Source organism: Dipodomys merriami, unplaced genomic scaffold, assembly GCF_024711535.1.
Source record: "Dipodomys merriami isolate MVZ:Mamm:240054 unplaced genomic scaffold, mDipMer1.0.p SCAF_10, whole genome shotgun sequence".
In the NCBI taxonomy this organism is placed as follows: Eukaryota; Metazoa; Chordata; class Mammalia; order Rodentia; family Heteromyidae; genus Dipodomys; species Dipodomys merriami.
Genome location: NW_027202271.1, coordinates 4,464,196 through 4,487,538, shown reverse-complemented (window position 1 = coordinate 4,487,538; position 23,343 = coordinate 4,464,196). Strand labels below are relative to the sequence as shown.

At 39.4% G+C, this 23,343-nt stretch overlaps 1 protein-coding gene across 1 annotated transcript in view; it reads right to left on the bottom strand.

The window, feature by feature from the left end:
- Cpne8 (copine 8) overlaps window positions 1–23,343 on the bottom strand; it is a 161,186-nt gene that overhangs the window by 21,476 nt on the left and 116,367 nt on the right. The window contains exons 14-16 of the mRNA XM_070038777.1: window positions 15,879–15,925; window positions 10,467–10,648; window positions 3,775–3,902 (exon numbers count right to left, since the gene is read on the bottom strand). Coding sequence (XP_069894878.1) covers window positions 3,775–3,902; window positions 10,467–10,648; window positions 15,879–15,925 — 357 coding nt within the window. The remainder of the gene's footprint in view (window positions 1–3,774; window positions 3,903–10,466; window positions 10,649–15,878; window positions 15,926–23,343) is intronic.

The following is a 23,343-nucleotide window of genomic DNA, read 5'->3' as shown; positions in this document are numbered from 1 at the left end:
GTGCAATACAACTGACTGCCAATGGCTCAAACATGTAATTCTAGCTACTCAGGAGGCTGAGAACTATATAATAATGTTTTGAAACAGGCCTGGGCAGAAAAGTCAGTGAGACTCCATCTCCAAAATAACCAGCAAAGAGCCATCCTGGGGGCATGGCTCAAGTGGTAGAGCACCAGATGTAAGCAAGAGAGCCGAGTAAGGAAACAAGGCCCTAAGTGCAAGCTCTAGTACTAAGACAAAAATCTATATAATACAAAAAATGCTTTTTTGACACATCCACAGTTCAAGTTCTTTTTTTAAAATTAAAAATGTGATGCACAGAGGGGTTATAGTGACATAAGTCAGGTAATGAGTGCATTTCTTTTTGAACAGTGTCACCTATTCCCTCATTTTCTCCAGTTTCTCCATCCTAACCCCCCCTGTAATTGGATGAGAGGCTGACGCCAGCTTGGACTCATCTCCAAATAACCACCACAAAGCTGAAAGTATACCTGTGGCTCAAGTTGTAGAGTGGTAGCTTTGAACACAAAACAAGCTCAGGGACTGCACCCCGCTTCCCCCCCCCCATAAAATAAAAAAAAAAACTAACAAACATGGAATTGATTTTAAAATGCAAGGAAATTATAAATTATGTATATTATAATTTATGTATAAAATAATAAAAATTTTATGGCTTAAAGAAAAGTCTGTCAGAATTCTCACCAAACATTAGTCAATATTTTACAGGAGGATTTTATGAAGATGTTATCATTGGTTATATTTCTTGTGGTCCTACCTTATGCTACATTCTAGGTATATAAAATTCTGAGTTTTCAATAAAAAAAAGGTGAATGTTTTATGACTGGAAATGAAAGCCATGTTCAATGGTAAGTGAGCTTTATGGAACTCTTAGTAGATGGGTGATTAAACAACAAGTTCTTACCCTATGTCTCTAAATAATTACCAACTAGATGATAGTAAATTTAGATTCAAGAAGAATCCATTAACTAGCTAATGAAATGTCTCCCAACATGGTAGGTCCAATGGAAGCCTATTTGAATCGACTGGCCAAAACAGCATACAATCTCAAAACACAAAGTTAGGTCTTGGACAACAGCTCTAACAATCCTGAAAAATCAAAACATGTGCAACATTTTTAGGTACAATAGAAACCAGTAAGCGCTCGTGCCATTAATAAAGTGGTGATGGAGAATATGTATGTTCATTCATACCCAGGAGAGTACACTACAGTGTATAGCTAAAAAATACCCCCATAGAATTGAGCAACTGATTCTATTGGTTGTGAGGCTTGAACTCTGGGTCTAGATGCTGTTCCTGAGTCTTCAGCTCAAGGCTAGTGCTCTACTACTTTAAGCCACAGTTCCACTTCCAGTTTTCTAGTGGTTAATTGGAGATAAGAGTCTCATGGGCTTTTCTGCCTGGGCTGGCTTCAAAACTCAATCTTTAGATCTCCTGAGTAGCTAGGATTTTAGGTTTGAGCCAGCAGCACTCTGCTCCTAGTTTTTCCTTTTATTACTTAAAGAAGAGTCTGACAATTTCCCTCAGGAATTCAATTTTTGATATTTTCTAAAAGGAATGTATTACCGATATGATTCAGTCACACAGTTTTTAACATTGTATTGTTAAAAATGGGAAACTCAGAATAAAACCCAACATTGAGTTGAGAATCTTTTCTTTTTGTCTGCCACTGGGACTCTAACTCAGTACCTACACTTCTGCTCATTGCCTGGCCCTCTACCACCTGAGCCACACCTCCAACCTCTGAGTGTCTATAATTTAAAGTCACATAACAAGGGGCAAATGATTTCCCTTTGGTTCAAGAGAACCAGAGACTATAATACATTTGTATTATAACAAGTCTCAGACAAAAACTGCAGCATTCACCCCAGGAAACATGGAATAACCTTGGTCTATCTTAAAAATCTACAGGAATTTCACATTTTATTTATTTTTTTATGTGCTGGTATTGGGACTTGAACTGAGTTTTTTTACTCAAGGCTGGTGTTCTACCACTTGAGCCACAGCTACACTTCCAGTTTTTTGATAATTAATTGGAGATAAGAATCTGATGAACTGGGCTGGGAAGGTGGCTCAGTGGTAGAGCGCTTGCCTTGCATGCATGAGGCCCTGGGTTTGATTCCTCAGCACCACATAAGCAAAAAGAAAAAAGCCGGAAATGGCGCTGTGGCTCAAGTGGTAGTGCGCTAGCCTTGAGCTGAAGAGCTGAGGGAGAGCCCAGACCCAGAGTTCAGGCCCCACGACTGGAGCCAAAAAAAAAAAAAAGAATCTGATGAACTTTCCTGCCTGGACTGGCTTTGAATGGATCCTCAGATCTTAGCCTCCTGAGTAGCTAGGATTACAGGCGTGAGCCACCAATGTCTGGTTAGTTAGTGAAATTTTAACAGAGTAATATCAACATACTAATAAATGATTATTAAGTTCATATCTGAAAACTCTTGTCTTTTTCCCTCCCTCCCTCCTTTCCTCTCTCCCTCCCTCTCTTCCTCCCTTCCTTCTTTCCTTTCTTCTTTTCCTTCCTTTCTTTCATTCCTTCTCTATCCTTTCTCTCTTTCTTTCTCTTTCTTTCTCTCTTTCTCTTTCTCTCTTTCTCTCTCTCTCTTTTTCTCTCTGTCTGTCTCTCTCTTTCTCTTCCTTCCCTCCCCCCTCTCATTCTTTTGCTGATTCTGCGTTTGAACTCAAGGCCTGGGCACTATCCCTTAGCTTTTTCTCTCAAAGCTAGCACTCTACCACTGAAGCCTCAGCTCCACTTCTGGCTGTTTTGCTGGTTAATTAGAGATAAGAGTCTCATAGACTTTGCTGCCAGGCTTGGTAGCAAACTGCCAACTGTGATCCTCATATCTCAACGTCTGGAGAAGCTAGGATTACAAGTTATTGTTATAAGACCTAAACTTCCTTAGTTATCTGAAAACAAGGCAGAGTTCTACAGGATTTGCAGCTTGGCTGAAATCAAAATTTAAGAGATTGAAAAATAATGTCTGATTCATTGAGGAATGGATGAGAAAACAAAATCATAAGTAGATTTTTATGTTGTAGAACTTCCTTTAAAAATGGTAGTTGGAATGCTATGCAGTTACATTCTGATCACAGTACTATGTACTATTTACAGGGAGAGAGAGGTCTGGGAATTTATCAAATTAGCCATCATATTAATTTCAAAGAAGTCAAAAGAATGTGCCCCACATATCACAAGGAGATTCAACTGAGTGTCTTAATGGAATTCAGCCTCATTACATTTATGCCTTGGGACACAGCATTAGACAGGCACAATTTACAAAGCTGAGTCACCATCAATCTCTTGAGTTTATCCTGATGGCATTTCAAAGAAGACATCTTCCTGGTTGGAAAAGACAGGTCTTACTATCACGCAAGCGTATGTTTCTTCACTAGACACATCCTTTTTTTTTTCCTTTTAATCTTTCTTTTCTGTACTGGCCCTTGGGCTTGAACTCAGGGCCTAGGTGCTGTCCCTGAGCATCTTTGCTCAAGTCTAGCACTGTACCACTTGACATTTGAGCCACACCCCACTTCCAGCTATTTTGCTGGTTCTTTGGAGATAAAGTCTTATGAACTTTCCTGCCTGTGATGTTTCCAGACAAACATCTCGAGGTCTTAGGGATTCATGGTCTTTCTTCACCTTCTTGAAAGGAAATTAGCAGGGACTAACTTTGATCCCTGAAGTCATGCTAGCAGTAATGGCATACTTTCAGTTATGTTTGGGACATAAGAATAAATATCTGTGCCCTCTCTGCTTACCTTGCTACGTGGTTGATGACAGGAGCAAAGTTTGTTGGGCCGTACAGCTGCACGGACTTCAGACTTCTGTAGTAAGCCTCCATGACGCCCTCGATGCCGTCACAGTAGGGATTTTGAGGGTTGCCATTCTGGTGGAACGTTACAGACCAAAGAAAAAGAAAATGTTAATTGACCATGATGTTCAGCTGAAAAAAGAAATAGCACCAGTGATTCATATGGACATGCCTACAGATACTTTGAAACAATGCTCTTAAAGATTTACAATAGTCAAAAACTAAATAAATTGGCCAACAATATTTTGCATTACATTGATCAGAATATGATGGCTTATAAAAATGCTGACTTTGCTGGGAGCCAGTGTCTCATGCCCATAATCCCACTGAGGAGATTGGATCTTGTTTAAAATCAGCCAGGGCAGGAAAGTCTTTGGAGAGCCTTACCTCCAATGAACCACCAAAATTCTGTCAGTAGAGATGTGATTCAAGTGGTAGAGTGCTAGCCTTGAGCCAAAAAGTGAAGGGACAGGGAACTCAAGACCCAATAGTGGCACAAAGAAAGGGAGAAAAGCCAGGTGTGGTAGCACATACCTGTAATACCAGCTACTTGGGACAATAAGAGCAATCTCTTATTCTAAGACAGATGGGCACCTCACTCAGTCATTGTTAGGTTAAAGAGCTATATAATATAAATAATATACACAGGACAGTTTACTATTTATGTATTATATAATAGATTGTACCTTTTGCATCTAGATTCCCTTTTGCATCTAAGACTAAAACCATCTACTATCTCCCACATTGGGGGTAAGAGATGGATATTTCTGGAAACAACTTCACCAGGTGGTTCTTGAGCTGAGTCTCTCATGAGGTTGCTCACAAAATGTGGACATTTCTTGACCGGGCTGAGGGAGGAGTTCTAAGGAGACTCGCTTCTATGGCTGTGGAGAAAACTTGCTTCTTCCACCATCCTCCAGAATGAGTTACCTGAAAGCAATGCCCCAAGGCCTTCCAGAAGCTTCTCAGAGATTGCCTCCTATTACTTCTACTTTGTTTTCTAGGCATGACTACTATTAGTATTAACCCAACCAAGGAGAGGGGAGTTAGGCTCTGTCTCTGCCAACAGGGAATGGAAACATTTTCTGTGACTAGATTTCCTAAAAATGTAGATGTAAATACATTTAAATATAGCAGCCAACCCAGCATTCACCCAAGCAATCACAGCAACTGGTAGTTTATAACTCGAATGTATTGAGTTCCACGTGGCAGGTTTTGTATTAAGATAGTTGCATATAATAGGGTAGCTTATAGAACAGTTCTAAGAGGGTAGCTAATGCACTGTCATCATTCTCTTTTCAGAAAAAGAGTCAAATTAGAGTGTAGACAGTTTGTCCAATATTGAGAGACCCCAGATTTGACTGAAGACCATCTGTCCAGAGACAAATCTCTTATAACTCCCATGTCCTCACATTAGAAAATCTTTGATGTTCTTCATGGCCGGGGAGACCAGAGACTGAGGTAAATGGTATTAAAGACTTCAATTTTATTTGTGAAAGAGGCATTTATAAAAACTGGCGTGCCTTTTGTTCAAACATTTTCATTAGCTAATCCTCACAAAATGTTTTAGAACCTAAAAATAGTAACAGACCTCTTTCCATCAGATCACTGGTTAGATGAATGGTTTGAAATTAAAACATAAAAGATGTAACATTTTGCTGGGTGCTGATGGCTCAACAACTGTCATCCTAGCTACTCAGGAGGCTGAGATTTGAGGATCACAGTTCAAAGCCAGCTTTGAACAGGAAACATCTTGAGACTCTTATCTCCAATTACCCACCCAAAAGCCAGAAGTGGAGCTCTGGCTCAAGTGGTAGAGCACCAGCCTTGAGGAAAAATGCTAAAGGACAATACCCAGGCCCTGAGTGCAGGCCCAGTACACACACACACACACACACACACACACACACACACACACACACACACACACACACACACACACACACACACACACACACACACACACACACACACACAGTATAGCATTAAGCACCAAATGACCTGCAGGCCCAGTACACACACACACACACACACACACACACACACACACACACACACACACACACACACACACACACACACACACACACACACACACAGAGTATAGCATTAAGCACCAAATGACCTGCAGGCCCAGTACACACACACACACACACACACACACACACACACACACACACACACACACACACACACACACACACACACACACACACACACACACACAAAGTATAGCATTAAGCACCAAATGACCAGTGGCAAGTTTTGATATTAATCTGAGCTGAGCAATTTAACCTTCCTTTAAATAAGATTTTATGGTGTACTTTTCCCTAGATAATGTATGAAGCTAATTAAAATTAAAACTCATTACTGATTTTGGTCACATAAAATGTACTTTATATTGGTCTTAGGGGAGCCATTACAAACTAGGATAGTTCAGAACTACTTTTCAATCAGTATTTTTTTTTTTTAGCATTTTTGCCTAGGGAGGTTTAGAATTTTATGAAAATATTTCCTCTATTGCTCAGGATTTGAAATCACAAGGTTACTTTTTTATGATTTGGTAATAAAAAGACAATTGCTGGGTATTCTATCTGTTGTTATGGATGCCTAAGTGTAAATTTCTAGTTTATTTTATTGTCCTGGTTGTGGGGTTTGAACTCAAGTTAGAACTTACTTCCCTTGATAGCTTGGGTGGTGCTCTCCCATTTGAGCCATGCCTCCAGCCCTGATTTTTGTTAGTTAAATGGAGATAAGAGTCTCAAGGGTTTTTCTGTCTTGGCTGACTTCAAACCACAATTTTCCCAAGTCTCCTGAGTAGCTGGGATTACAGGCAGCAGCAGTGAGCCACTGACATCTGATTTAAAGCCCTAATTTCTGTCTTAGTCCTAATATCATAAGTTGCTCTGAGGATTCTTTACATGCATTAGAGGATAAAAATACATTTTAGCATGAAATCATATCTTACTCTTTTTAATATGCTTTGTATTATATCAGGATTTAATTAAAATATTTTACGACTAATAAAATGAATTTTTCTTCTTAATGACAAAACACTAGTAAGTTATAAGAACTCTGCTTTTTTGATGTAATTACGAGGGAACCAATCTGTTTCTCTTTAAAAAGCAGTTTGAGCTGGTTCAAACGAGTGGCTCACACTTGGAATCTTAGCTAATCAGGAGGCTGAAATCTGAGGACTGAAGTTTGAAGCCAGCCTAGGCAGAAAAGTCTCTTGAGACTCTTCTCTCCATTTAACTACCAAAAAAAAGCCAGAAGTGGCGCTGTGGCTCAAGTGGTAGAGCTCTAGCCTTGAGCAAAAGAAGCTCAGGGATAGCACCCAGGCTCTGAGTTCAAGTCCCAGGATCAGCACGCGCACGCATGCATGCACGTACGCATGCACGCACACACACATGCACGCACACACACACGCGCACACACACACAAGCCCCTCTTTGGATTGATTGGAATATAGTGTGGACACAGGTGGAGATGCCACAATGCCATATTCTCCCTGCAGAATGAATATAAACTAATAAAACCAGTATCTCTTTAGCAACAGATATTGGTATAAGTTGGGCTACAAGGAATGAACATGAGGGTAGAAAGGCAAAAAATGAGAAAAGTAAGACAAAATTTTTAAAGAAATGATATACAAGGGTGAGAAGAAACATGTAGAAGGAAAACTTGCAAAGCCTCATTGTATTGAACATGATCATTCCTTTGCCTCGGCTTTAAAATAGCCTGTGACCTTTTTCTCCTGAGGACCTTAAGGCGAGATCACGTGACTGAGTTTTATGGTGTTGTAAGTGTCTGGGTGATTTTAATTCCCCAAGACACAACAAAGTCTCACAGATTCTCATTTTTATATGACATGGGTAATGTGATACACAGGCTATTTCAAGGAAGAATTAAACACTCTAGCAACCTTTCCTAACCCTGGCTGCACACTAGAAAAGGCAAGCAAGAATAAGGATAGAAACAAAAATGTAAAATTACTTAAAATACATCAGAGGAAGGTAAACTCTTATAACCTAAAAGCCTCTGTAAGTATATAGACCATTGTATCAATGAAGCATTACACCTGAGCCATAGGATAACAGGTACTTCATGAAATATAGTTTACTAGAAATCGGCATATATATCCTGCTGGATACCAAGGCTTACACCTATAATGTTAACTGCAAAGAATGGAAGTTCAAAGTCAACCTGGCCAGGAAAGTCCAAGAGATTTGATCTCCAATGATCAAGTAAAAAGTTGGACTGGAGGATGGCTCAGGTGATAGAGCACAGCCAAGTTATCAAGCCAAGTGAATCGGAGGCCCTGAGTTCAAGCCCTGTTATCAGTCACAAAGGAAAAGAGAGTATATGTTCTGAAATAAGACTATTCTGGATTTGAGTTTGTCTCTGGCACTTTGCCCTGTTTCTGCGTCATAGCTGAGATTCTCTTTGCACCAGTCATTGTGAGTGGTATGATATAGCTTCCATATTTCTAACTTATTGGAATGTTATGACTAGAGGATGATGAGCATCAAGTAGATCTTGACACTCAATAAATGTGCACACGCACATGTTCTTGTGCACTGGTTCTGGGGCTTGAACTCAGGGACTGGGTGCTGACCCTGAGTAGTTTTGCTCAAGGCTCATGTGCTCTACCACTTGAGCCACAGTTCTAGTTCCAGTCTTTTGGTGGTTAACTGGAGATCAGATTCTCATGAACTTTCCTGCTTGGGCTGGCTTTCAACCATGATCCCCAGATCTCTGCCTCCCAAGTAGCTAGGATGACAGGCGTGAGCCACCAGTACGAGCTCCAGTAATTATTTAGTATCAATTCCAATACTATCTCCCTAGATACCCTCTCCCCCAGATATATCTCCTCACCCCCCAAAACAAAAGTATATTGAACAACAACAACAAAAATCCAATAGTAATACTGAAGTTGACACATGATATCACTGACATAATTGCTCTTGTTTCTGTTGTCAATCTGGTAGACTTGTTTTCAGACTTAAGGAGGTTTGATCTCTACTGCAGTTATAACTACATACACAATTCAGGGTAACTTATAACACATAGAAAGCCTATTTCTCCCACTTCTAGAGAGGTGAGAGTTTCAGATCAAAATCGACAGTAGGCGTGGTCATCTTCTCATGGGAAGAAGGCTTCAAACACGCTGGAAGGAGGAAGGGCACGAGGCCAAATGCTGATGGAAGCTTTTTTCAGAAGACTCTTAAATCCAGGACTGTAAAAGGAGTTCTCTTGAGCTAATCGCCTCATAAAGGCCTTCGCCTGAGTAAGGTGGTGCTGGTCACACTGGCAAAGCCTGAATGTGGAGAAGAGACCTTCAAACCACAACCATTTCTATGCTGCGAGTCATGAAACTGGCCTCCCAGAAAACAGTGTAAGTTGAAAAATATCAAAAACCCATGCTTGTGGTAATCATGTGTTAATTTTGACTGTTAATTTGATCAAATTGAAAATCACTTAGAAGTTTAGTAAAATACTAATCTGCCCGTCAGGGTGTTTCCAGATAGGATTCTCTAAGTAGGAAAGATGTTTCTAAATATTAGTAGCATTATCTTATAAGATGGTGGTCTAAATGGAATAAAAATGAATGAAAGGAAAAAAAAAAAAAACCATGCTTGGCTCAGCTATATGAAATGAATGGAGGAAGGAAAAGCAGAAAAGGAAAAAAAATAAGAGAGAAAGAGTAACACCACAGAAAAGGGGGAGAAGAAGCAATTGGCAGGAATATTATCAGACTTCATTTTGGTTTTTTTAATACCATCATTCTTAGGCATTAAGAACATTGGAAGAAGCCCAGCACTGACAGGTCACGCTTCTAATCCCAGCTACTCAAGAGGCTGAGCGCTGAGGATTGCAATTTGAAGCCAGCCTGGGAAAGAAAATCTGTGAGACTCTTATCTCCAATTATTAACCACCTAAAAATCAGAAGTGGGGTTGTGGCTGAAGTGCTAGCCTTGCATTAAAGAAGCTCAGGAATATCACCCAGGCCCTGAGTTCAAGCCCCAGGACTGGCACAAAGAGAAAGAGAGAGAGAGAGAGAGAAGAAAAGAAAAAAGACCCGACTACTTTGGCCATTTAAAGTCAGGCACCAGATATGAGCGTGGGCAAGGAAGCCATGCAGAGGGAGAATCTGTCTCCACAGACAGGATACAGAGGTGATCTGTGCAAGCCAATCTGTAGGCTGAACCGAAGCCCTGGCATAGAACCCTAATTAACACAACTCCAGCCATCTCTACCCACCAAAATAATCCCCGCTGAGGATCCAGTCGTTGAAAACAAAAGATCTGCTAATTCCTATCATATTTGGCTGAAATTCTTGAAACAGAAATTGTGAACAGAATGATTTGCCCTTAGTTTTCAGAGATGCTTATTACACAGCAAAACATAACCATCACACATAACCGTGCATATAAATCGGAGGCAATGCAGGAGAGTTACCATGTTGTTTTGTTTTGTTTTTCCTCCATTAAGATCACTCTAAGGATTGACCAAAGCAGACCAGAATCTCAGGTCACCAGGGTTTGCTCCCCCAATGAGCAGGAAATAAGTAGAGAATTACTATGAAAATAACCAACTTTTTTTGCAAAAGAACCAATCCGTTTGATATATCCTTACCAAAGCGAATTCGTGTGATATCCTTCCATCTGGGGGCAGTTTTGCTCCAAATCCCAGAGCTGGAAACATTTTATCACTGTCATAGTCTTGAACGATTTCCCCTACGGCCTTCAGGGCCATCCCGTAGGCATTCAGTTGGTAAGGGTTCATGTAGTGAAGAGAGGTGGGCTGGGCAGGGTTGCCTGAGGAGAGAAGATAGATTTCAAACATAAGCCACCAGGCTGCTGTAATCCTAGCTACTCAGGATGCTGATATGAGGATCACAGTTTGAGGCCAGTCCAGAGGAAAATTTTTGAGACTTTTATTCTCAATTATCCAGCAAAAAGCCAGATGTGGAGGTGTGGCAGAAGTATAAGAGCACAAACCTAGGGCAAAAATAGCTAAGCAAGATCATGAGGTCCTGAGTTCAAGTCCCAGTACTGGTAAAAACAAAACAGCGTAAATAAGTAACTTATAAGTAACCAGGCTGAGGATATATATTTTATTTATTTATTTATTTATTTATTTTTGGGTCCGGTCACGGGGCCTGAACTCTGGGCCTGGGCGCTGTCCCTCAGCTCTTCAGCTCAAGGCTAGCGCTCTACCACTTGAGCCACAGCACCACTTCAGGCTTTTTTCTTTTTGCTTCTGTGGTGCTGAGGAATCGAACCCAGGGCCTCAGGCATGCAAGGCAAGCGCTCTACCCCTGAGCCAACTTCCCAGCCCCCTAAGGATATTTTTTTAACAACATTGCTCTTGATGTCTGTTTCAGAATGAAATATTCAAAACTTCTGCTTTTCTGACTGTGATTATAGTTCAAGTTTCTTTTTGGATACATATTAACACATACATATTTATTACAATATATCAGGTATTAAGAAAGCTTTACAAAGAAATGCTAAAGCACAAGCAGGATCTTTCAGAAAGTATTCATTATTGCCAATGCTTCAGGCTATTTTTGAGTTTCAATTCTAGAAGAATCTTATTTTATTATAATGTTACCTTTTATAATTTAATCTTATTTTGTTAGTGTTAGAAGCAAACATGGGCCCTAAAGCTTGAATTCTTATGTTTATCATCAGAGGGTCCTACTGATTTCATGCTTTCAATAACTATGAGCTTTTCCTAAAGTCAAATCCCAAATAAATACAAATGGAGTAGTACTCAAGAGCAATCCCAATTTATCACTTCAAAAAGAAAGTGTAGTGATTTTCCAATTAGAGATGATTAAGTATTGAGATTGGAAAGATTATTCAAGTTCTCTAACTAGTTATTAAGCAAGGAGTCAGAGGTCCAGAGGTAAAATTTACCATCTGCAGGAAAAACATCTGCAAAACAAATACTACTGGGAAGAAAAAAAAATGAGATTGTGTACCAAAATGATTAAAAGCAGTAAAGCAGTCTGGCACCATTGGCTTATGCCTATAATCCTAGCTACTCAAGGAGGCTGATCTCTGAGGATCCTAGATCGAAACCAGCTTGGAAGAAAAGTCCTCGAGACTCTCATCTCCATCTAACCATCAAAAAGCTGGAAGTGGAGCTGTGACCCAAGTGGTAGAGTGCTAGTCTTGAGCAGGAGAGTGAAGGGAGCGCTCAAGGCCCTGAGTTCAAGTCCCAGTACTGGTGCACACACCAACGTATTAATGTACATGCAACTGTAAACTTAACTGTTACTGTGGCTATTTTCTGAGTTATCTGCAAAGCTTCCTGTTTTCACAAAGTATTATTCTCTGCAGGATGTTGCATTTCCCTCACTAAGGGAAAATGTAAACTGTCCTGTTACTAACTCATGTTGAGCTTCTGGCTGAGGTACTTTAATTATCAGGACAAGGGCAGACTGAAAGTCCATTTCATCTTAAGTAAGAATGGAAGGTTGAATGGGAATGGTGGTAGCACACAAAACTGCCTAACTCCTTGTGTCTGCTCACCCTTGTCCTTCTTCGTTAGCTTCCAGAGACTCTAATGAAGACTGACACTGTAGTAGGTTGTTACATCTGGGACACGAGTAGCAATAGTAACTCTAACAGGGCATCTACCATGTAGTTAAAATCTGACCTCCTATCTCACATAAGTCTTCCAACCAGTCTATGGCATGAGTTTATTATAAGCATATATAATGCGCTCCAAATCATACAATACACTGCTGGGAAAAATCAGGACATAAACCCACAGTCAGAGTCGATAGAGATACAATTCTTAGAGATACAATTGTGTGTGTGTGTGTGTGTGTGTGTGTCTTTTCGAGTACTGGGTCTTGAACTCTGAGCTTGGGTGCTGTGTGTGTGTGTGTGTGTGTGTGTGTGTGTGTGTGTCTTTTCGAGTACTGGGTCTTGAACTCTGAGCTTGGGTGCTGTCCCTGAACTGCTTTTGCTCAAGGCTAATGCTGTATCACTTGAGCCACAGTTCTACTTCCTGCTTTGGCTGTGATTAATTGGAGATAAGAATCGCAGGCTTCCAGCCTTGGCTGTCTTCAAACTACAGTCCTCAGATTTCAGCAACTAGGATTACAGGTAGGAGCCATCAGCACCTGGTTTATGGCATGCGCGTGTGTGCGTGCGTGTGTGCGTGTGTGTGTGTACGTATGTGTGTGTGTTTTAATTTATTTAAATATTTAATTTCTCAGCATTTTTTTCAGAATATTGTTTTCAGAGTGTAAGTTTTGTATCTCTTTTGTTAAATGTATTCCCAATCAGATTAGTCCTTTAGATATTATTGCAAATGAAGCTATCTTCTTACTTTGATTTTTGTTTTTTTGTTTTTCCCCTCACAGAGTTTCCTGCCTGGGCTGGCTTTGAACCATAATCCTCCGATTTCAGCCTCCTGAGTAGCAAGGATTACAGGTGTGAGCCACAAGCGCCTGGCGGGGTCTTTATTTTAAGCCAGTAAGACTTCATGACTTCTGTGTTTCATGTTTTACTGAACCACACACATGAGAAAAATCCTTCACTTGAATCCTAAAGGTTAAGAAATACATGTAAGATATGTAAAAAGTTAGCTTAATTACAGAATCATCTTCTCTGAAGTTTTGAACTCCAGAATGAAGAAGCCAGGATGTAGTGATTAGTGAAAGAGTTTTCTGATCTCAGTTTGCCCATTTGTATATGAGGAGGATGTGATTAGTGTTCTCTCCCTGGTGCTATCTTTATTAAACATGGCCTATTGTGAGATGTGAGTCACTGGGAAAGAAATGGGAGGTAAAGAGGTTAGAACATGAGGGTTATGAGTACAATAAGTGATTTGGAAAAAAAGAAAAAAGAAATCTGTATCCTCAACATGGGATGGGTTACATCCTAATAAACAGTTGTAAATTGAAAATAATGTAAATCACACTATTTCACACACCTGAGCCAGATGACATACTGGGTTAGAAAGTCCACGGTGTGCAGAGGAGAAGCCCACAGGGCTGCCTGGCAGGCAAGGCTGTTCGTTCCCGCCTCACTTCCCACAAGTATTTGGACAGCCATTATTAGCTCAAGAAAATACTACCATTAAAAAAAAAGTTGAGGCTGGGAATGTGGCTGAGTGGTAGAGTGCTCGCCTTGCATGCATGAAGCCCTGGGTTCGATTCCTCAGCGCCACATACACAGAAAAAGCCAGAAGTAGTGCTATGGCTCAAGTGGTAGAGTGTTAGTCTTGAGCACAGAGAGGCTCAGGGACAGTGCCCACTGGCCTGGGTTCAAGCTCCAGGACTGGCCAAAAAAACAACATGTTTAAGTATGGCTTCTGTTGAATGTGAATTGGTTTCCTGTCTTTGTAAAGTTGAAAAACTGTTATGTCAAACTATCATAATCCAGGGACTATCTTAGGTAAATATAAACAGGAGGCGACTTTGAGTAAAAGATAAATAAGAAGACAGGTGCTGCTAGCTCATGCTTGTAATCCTAACTACTCAGGAGGCTGAGAGCTGAGGATCCTTGTTTAAAGCCAGTGTGGTCGGGGAAAGTCCGTGAGACATTTATCTTCAATTAACCACCAAAAAGCCAGATGTATAGCTGTGGCGTAAACAGTAGGATGCTAGCCTTGAGTAACAGTGCTCAGGGACATACACCAGGCCCTGTGTTCAAGCCCCAGGACAATCACACACACACACACACACACACACACACACACACACACACACACACACACACACACACACACACACACACACACACACACACACACACACACACACACACACACACACACACACACACACACACACACACACACACACAAATAAGTTGGTTTGAGGCTGGAGGCATGAATCAACTGGTAGAGCACCTACCTAGCAACTCGGAGGTCCCAACTTTGAATCCCAGTACCACCAAAAAAAACCACCAAATCAAACCAAAACAAAAGAAACTCCCAAAACTCACTGTCCTAGCAATTCAGAGGTCCTAACTTCAAATCCCAGTATCACCAAACGGTAATAAATGAGGTTTGTATTGATTAAGTTACATAATTACTGAAGTTTTACAGTAACTGTTGTTTTTGAGAGAACTAACTTTTCCTTCTTAAAATGTTTGATAGGCAAATCATTACCATGCATATATAGACTGTTATGTCTCAAACCATCTAAATATGATCTTATGAATAATTCTGAAAAAAACTATATATTAACCCAGTTTTGTAAGATACACAGAGGGTTGGGTTACACACAGCAAAACTATATGAGGATTATAATTAGACACACTTCAGAAGTACCAGGTATGGGGAAAACAGAAGGGCAAAGAATAGGGCAGGGGTACACTATGGGCTTAATCAAATGTAAAATTTGCAATTTTTTGTGCAACTACTAGTGCCTGAATTCAGTGTTTCATGCTTTTTCTTTAAGGTCCGGTCGTGGGGCCTGAACTCTGGGCCTGGGTGCTGTTCCTTAGCGATTCAGCTCAAGGCTAGCGCTCTACAACTTGAGCCACAGTGCCACTTCTGGCTTTTTTCTTTTTGCTTATGTGGTGCTGAGGAATCGAACCCAGGGCCTCAGGGATGCAAGGCAAGCGCTCTACCACTGAGCCACCTTCCCAGCCCTGTTTCATGCTTTTGCTTGGCTTTTTTGTTCAAGTCCAGCACTCTAACATTGGAGCCACACCTCTCTTAGGAGTTTTTGCTGGTTAATTGGAAATAAAATTCTCACAGCCTTTCCTGCTTGGGATGGCTTTGAACCTCAACCCTTAGCCTCCCAAATAGCAAATCTGCATTTTTTAGAAAGAATATGTGAAGAAAATGACACTATTTGAAGATTAAAAAGTTCTACAATCCATTTTTTCTTCTTCTGATATTTGAACTACTTTATAAGACTGAACATAAGTGAAACATTATATGAATGTTTTATTTAAAAAAAGCCTTCAGAAATCTGTAGAGAGAGAAAATATCTAAACCTCATGGAAAAAAAACAGGCATTTTTCACTTAATTGGTAATATTGCATAGAAGGAAGTGATCATAATACTCACCATTAGATGCTGTAAAATCAATAGCCACTGTAAAGTTGATTTGTGTTCTAGAATATAAGAAAAGGAGAATCATTACGACCTAAATTATCACATTAAGAGAAACTTATTTTCCATTAATGCTATGTTTTGTAGTGTCACTCATTTTCTTAAGTGAGCAAATCTGTCATAGTTGGATAGCATTGTGCAGGGAATTTTTCAAAGGTCAGAACCTAATTTCTTTGTAATTACATCGTAGAAAATGGAAAATGGAAATATAAGGGTGGAATACTGCAATTAGGTGCTTTCTAATGAAGAAGTCAAAACGTAGGTAAGTATTAGCCAATACCTATTGTCAATATTTGTTATTCTATTTTATTCTAATTTGTGTTGGCAATAGGGTGTGAACTCAGGCCTAAGTGCTCTTACTTGGCTTTTTCCTCTCAAGACTAGTGCCTTCCCACTTGAGCCACACCTTCATTTCCAGCTTTTTGCTGGCTAACTGAAGATAAATCTCATAGGCTTTCCTCCTCCAGCTAGCTTTGAACTGTGATCCTTTGATCTCAGCCTCCTGGGTTGGTAGGCTTACACTCATGACTGAAAGCATTTGTTATTATTTTGCCTACTTTCTTTTTTTGCTAGTTATCATGAAATTGTTGCACTATAAAGGTTAGCATTGGCGAAAATCATTTCTAATAATGTCATTCCTTAAATTACAGGTTTCAACAGTCCATTTGATCTTATTTGCTGGAACCAGGGTTTTAAATCGAAGCCTTTGCTTTGCTCAGCTGGTCTTGTGGCTGGCTATTTTGGAGTTAGAGTCATGCAGACATTTCTGCCTAGGCTAGTCCTTAACTGTGATCCTATGGACCTCCATGCACACCCTGCTGAGTTTTTCACCATTTCTTAAAGAATTACCTGTACAAGGAATCATCACAGAAGTTCCAAGAGCATGAAAGAAGTGATTGCACTTATTGATTACTGAGAGAGATAAAATGTGCTTTTAAATTTTTTAGCACTTCTTAGTCATGCAAATGATTTTACTGCATTAATTTTCTTAGACTGGGTTTAGTGTTTTGTTTGAAATCTTATTTTTTTTTCTCTTGAAAACAAAGGAGTTGGCATTCATTTAAGAAACTTGCTGATAAGACAAGATGTAAACATAAAGGGGATCCAAATAGGGAAAGATGAAGTAAAATTCTCCCTCTTTGCAGATGACATGATCTCGTATTTTAAAAACCCCATGGACTCCACTCCCAAGTTACGTGAGCTGATTGGAAATTTTGGCAAAGTAGCAGGGTATAAAATTAATCCTCAGAAATCAATGGCTTTCCTGTATGCCAATAATGAGAAGAGCGCTGCTGAAATCAGAAAGGCAACTCCTTTTGTAATAGCCCCACAAAAAATAAAATACCTAACACTAAACTTAACTAAAGAAGTGAAGGACTTCTATGATGAAAATTTTAAAAACCTGAAAAAGGAAATTAAAGCAGAACTAAGGAAGTGGAAAAACCTCCCATACTCATGGATTGAAAAGATCAACATCATGAAAATGGCAATGCTGCCAAAGGCTATCTATCTATAAATTTAATGCCATACCTATCAATATCCCAACCTCACTCTTCAATGAAATAGAAGAAGCAATCCAGAAACTCATATGGAACAATAAAAGACCCCGAATAGCAAAACCAATGCTTAGCAGAAAGTGCTGGAGGAATATCAATACCAAATTTCAAAATCTACTACAAAGCCATAGTAATCAAAACAGCTTGGTACTGGCACAAGAATAGACCTGAGGACCAATGGAATAGAACCGAAGACCCAGAAATGAACCTACAGGTAACCCTACTGTTACCTAATCTTCGATAAGGGAGCTTAAAAAAAAAAAAAAAAAAGAATGGAAGAAAGACAGCCTTTTCAGCATATGGTTCTGGCAATACTGGTTAAACACTTGTAGAAAACTAAAGCTAGATCCACATATATCACCGTGCACTAGAATCAACTCCAAATCTATCACAGACCTCAAAGTCAAAGCAGACACCCAGAAAACATTACAGAAAGGAATAAGAGAAACTCTAGGGCTCTATGCACAGGCTGATATTAATAAAGACCTGGAAGCACAACAAATCAAAGAAAGGTTGGACAAATGAGATTGCATGAAACTGCAGAGCTTCTGCATAGCAAAGGACACAACTAAAAGATTTAAAAAAAGCCTGTCATGGATTGGGAGAAGATCTTCACTAGCCATACAACAAACAAGGGTCTCATATCTAAAATATACTTAGAACTCAAAAAATTAAATCCCCCAACAACAAATCTTCAAAGAAACAATTGCCCGATTACTAAGTGGGCTAAAGACTTAGAGACTTCTCTCAAGAGGAAAGAAGAATGGCCAATAGATATATGAAGAAATGCTCAACTTCTCTAGCCATAAAAGAAATGCAGATCAAGACAACATTGAGATTCCAACTGACCCCAGTTAGAATAGCTATAATCAAGAACTCTAATAACAACAGATGCTGGAGGAGATGTGGCCAGAAGGGAACCCTACTGCATTGTTGGTGGGAGTGAAAACTTGTTCAACCACTTTGGAAAGCAGTATGGAGGTTCCTCAAAAGACTCCACATAGAGCTCCCCCATGGCCCAGCAATCCCACTCTAGGCCACTTATCCATAGGATCACAAACAAGGCCATACTAAAGCTACCAGCACAACTATGTTTACTGCAGCATTATTCACTATAGCTAAGATATGGAACCAAGCCAGATGCTTCTCAGTAGATAAATGGATCAAGAAAATGTGATATGTATTTATATATATATATATATATATATATATCTCACATATATATACATATATATGTATATGTATATAATGGAATGATATGCCTCCATCAGAAAGAATGACACCACCCCATTTGTTATGAAATGGAAAGACCTGGAAACAATTACATTAAGTAACATAAGCCAGGCCCAAAGACACATAGGTCCCATGGTTTCCCTTATCTGCAATAACTAGTACATGTCTAGGACAAGCAGGAAAGGTCAAAAGCTATATACATGGAAGTGGCGCTGTGGCTCAAGCCGTAGAGCACTCACCTTGAGCTGAAGAGCACAGGGACAGCGCCCAAGCCCAGAGTTCAAGCCCCACAACCAACAACAACAACAACAAAATGTCAAATGTATATATAACCATATAAGATGATGCTAAGCGAAATGAACAATGTACTATGTGATATTTTGTTTCTTTTGTATGATCTTACCCCATGGAATAACCCCTGTTTTCACTGTATTTGATTCCGGTGCCCTGCATCTTGTATATATACTTTTCTAATTCGGGGAGGGGGAGGGAAATAACAAAATGCTGAAACAAGGATCCAGGTTGACCCATTGTAACAATGAGATGTATAAGACCCTATGTTGTAAAGGAACTTTAAAACTTTGGTGGGGGGAGGGAGGAGTTGGGGAGGGAAGGGATGATTGGGGAAAAACAAAGGAGGGGGTAACAATGCTCGATAGGAAATGTACCTTACTCATGTAACTGTAACCTCTCTGTACAGTATCTTTACAATAAAATATATACTTAAAAAAGCAAACTTGCTGGTAGATACTTATATTCTTTATTCCATCTCATTCTTTTTTCTCAAGAAAGATATAAAAACCATAAATAATTGACAGTGGCATAATTCTTGCAATAACCCTTAACTATATATCATTATTCAAAATTCCTACTAAGTCATTTGAAAACATGAGTACCTAGACTAGAAGTTCTAGAAGTTTCTGGATTCTTTGTTTATTTTTGGTGCTAGTCCTGAAGCTTGAAGTCAGGGCTTCAGACTTGCTTGGCTTCTTTTCCCATGTCTGGTGCTCTACCACTTGAGCCATAGCTCCATTTCTGGTTTTGTTAGTGGTTAGCTGAAGATAAAGAGTCTCACAGACATTTCTTCCCAGACTGGCTTTAAGCCATGATCCTCATGAACCCAGCCTCCTGATTAGCTAGGATTACAGGCATGAGCTACCAGTTCCAAGTTTAATAAAAAAAAAAAATGATGTTTGATAAACAGAACAGTAGAGTTCAGGCCTGATTGGAACTGCTAGACAAATGATAGTGATGATAGTTGTTTGATCTTTTCTTTCCAAAAAGAATAGTCATGTCTCCTTTCTTCTCCAAAATGTCATTCTAAAAAGACCTAAATGCTATTTGGGATTGAATCAAATTCACACATTTTTCCTCCATAAGGAGCGAAAATTTTGTGCATATATTTAACAAAATTTAATGTAGATTCCCATTATAGCTATGTAGCAACTTTGCATTTTTCTCAGAGTAGAAATCAGGTTAATAGGCTAAGATATTAATTAATTCAGAGCACAGTCCTAAACCACCACAGACTAAAATAAGTAAAAACTTTTAGAAAATGAAGAGTTATGCATTCAAGAGACTATTTCCATACAAACCCATTTGAGAGGCTGAGAAGAACAGTTTATTCTGCTGTCAATTTAATCTAGAGGCTTGAAGAAAAAACATGAGCCAGTTGCTGGTGGCTCATGCCTTTAATCCTAGCTCCTCAGGAGGCTGAGGTCTGAGGATTGACGTTCAACAAAAGCCAGGACAGGAAAAGTCCATTAAACTCTTATTTCCAATTAAAGAGCAAAAAGCCAGAAGTGAAGCTGTGGCTCAACTGGTAGAGCACCAGCCTTAAGTGAAAAAGCCCAGTGAGAGTGCAAGGCTCTGAGTTTAAGCCCCAGAAATGGCATTTTAAGAAAAAAAAGAAAGAAGGAAAGAAGAAAGAAAGAAAGAAAGAAAGAAAGAAAGAAAGAAAGAAAGAAAGAAAGAAAGAAAGAAAGAAAGAAAGAAAGAAAGAGTACAACTTGGTCAAGAACAATGTCTCATGCTTTTAATCTTTACTCAGGTATCTGAGATCAAGTTCAATCAGTTCAAAGCCAGCTAGAGCAGAAATGTAGGGAATGTATCCCCAATTATCCAGCAAAGCATCAGACTGGAAGCAAGTTGGGCACATGCAAGGCCCCGAGTTTAAACTCACACTGATATCAGCTTAAAAACCATCTTATTTGTCTACTAATTTATATATGTAAAATGCACAGGTATCACATGTACACATTATTTATAAAGTTTGGTTACATATGCTGTATTAACTAATGTCATAATAATTTGATAAAGTATTTTAATAAGCCTACCTAATTTATGGGTATATTACGCATGGTTTTGATCACCTATGGTCAAAAAGTAGTCATTGTTTTCTGTGCTAGTACTGGGCTTGAACTCGGGCCGGGGAGCTGTCCCTTTGTTTCTTGGCTCATTCAACCACTTGAACCCCAGCTCCACTTCTAGCTTTTTGTGGTTAATTGGAAGGAAGCGTTTCATGGACTTTGCTGCCTGGGCTAGTTTTGAACTGTGATCCTCAGATCTTAGCCTCTTGAATAGTTGGGACTAAAAGTAACAATTAAAACAAAAAGAAATTTCCAGAATAAAACTTTGAATTCTAAATTTTCAAGTGCTCATGACCCAGGCTCAGTTGATACAGAGAAGCTCTTCCAGTCCTGAATTATCATCAGTTGTGTTAAACCATTGTTTCTTTACCCTTAATTTTGTGAAAATCTGCTTTACACACACACACACACACACACACACACACACACACAAAGAATAATCTCCTTGGATCCGTATACCTGCATGTGCCAAAGAGCTCCTGTATTTATTATCTTCCTTTTATAGACAAGGAAACATGTGCCCACAAAACAACTTCCCACAGCAAGAGAAAAATGTTTGCACTGCAATTTAAATTTAAATTCACACCCAATTCCCAATTAATTCCTAATCCCTTATAGTACATTATTTTATCAGTTCAATATTTGCAACCTCCTTGGCTATCATAGCAACATGATGAAAGAAGGTATGTTATCATATTGCAAACTAGATAAAAAACCATAATACTGCAAGCTTTCGTTGATGATGATGATAATATACAATATAATCTCATGCTAGGGCAAACTTGTTCTTAAGTACATAATCAAGTACATTCATAGTATAGTCATCAATATATGCCTTATCTTGATCAAACGGCAATTCATTAAGAGTTAAAAAAATATCTGTGCACTTGTGGCTCACACCTGTGATCCTAGCTACTCAGAAAGCTGAGATCTGGAGGATCATAGTTCAAAGCCAGTCAAGGAGAAATGTCTGTGAGACTCATCTTCAAAATAACCAGCAAAAAGCCAAGCTAAAGGCGCATAGGTCAAGGGGTACAGTGCCAGCTGAACAAGTGTGAGGCCCTGAGTTCAAGCTTGATAATGTCTGTGCATGCACAAGAATGAAATATAACACATTAGAGCTTATTATGTTGATAACTTTAGAAATTCTGTCTATGGACCAAGGCTCAAGCTCAAGGCTCAACTTGAGCTGAAGAGCTCAGGGATAGCACCCAGGCCCAGAGTTCAAGCCCCACACCAACAATAAATAAACAAACAACATAATTCAAGATAATTTTGTAGATATAGAAAAAAGAAAAAATACTTTTATAGATAGGTATGGTGTCATTATTGTCTATAATTTAATGTGTACATTCATATAAAAAATCTGAAGCTGGGTACTGGTGACTCACACCTGCCATCTCAAGAGGCTGAGATCTGAGGGTAATGGTCTGAAGCCAGGCTGGGCAGAAAAGACTCCCTGAGCCTCTTATCTCCAACTAACCACTCAGAAAAATGGAAGTGGCACTGTGGCTCAAGTGGTAGAGTGCTAGCCTTGAGCACAAAGAGGCTCAGGGACAGTGCCTTGGTCCTGAGTTAAAGCCCCACAACTGACAAAAAAAAAAATCTGAGTAGACTTTGGGAATACTTAATTCAAGTTTTGCAGTGCAGGCAAGAAAGTCCATGAGACTTTTACCTCCAATGAATCACCAGAAGTGGGACTGTGGCTCCAGTGACAGAGCACTAAATAGCATGGAATAATAAAGCTGAGAGACAGCACTAAAGCCCTGAGTTCCACCCAGGACCAGCATAAATAAACAAACAAACAAATAAATAAGGAAGAGATAGGTTTAGAATTATTCTAAAGCTCTAAAGAGTAAGATAAAAATTACAAAACCAAACAGATTATACACAACATTTTTAGAGACAAAAGAACTGATGCATTTAACAATAAATGATAAATAAAGCAATTTGGTAATCATAAAGCAAAGCCAAATCCTTAAAGAATATGAAGCAGCTGATTGATGGCAAGATTTGATTCATTCTTTATGTTACACTGCATGTCAACAAGAATTCTCTCCTTCTTGCTTTGTTAGTGACAGGTGGATTTCCATGAGAGAACCAATCCATTCCTTGAGAGCCCTCCTGTTCAAAAACTCAAACACAACACACATTTCTTGAGCATCGGTCAGTAGCCAAGCATTGTATTAATGATAAAAAGAAACAGAAACAACTGCCATAACCGTCTTTGAACTCACAGAGCTTACAATTCCAACTTTCTAT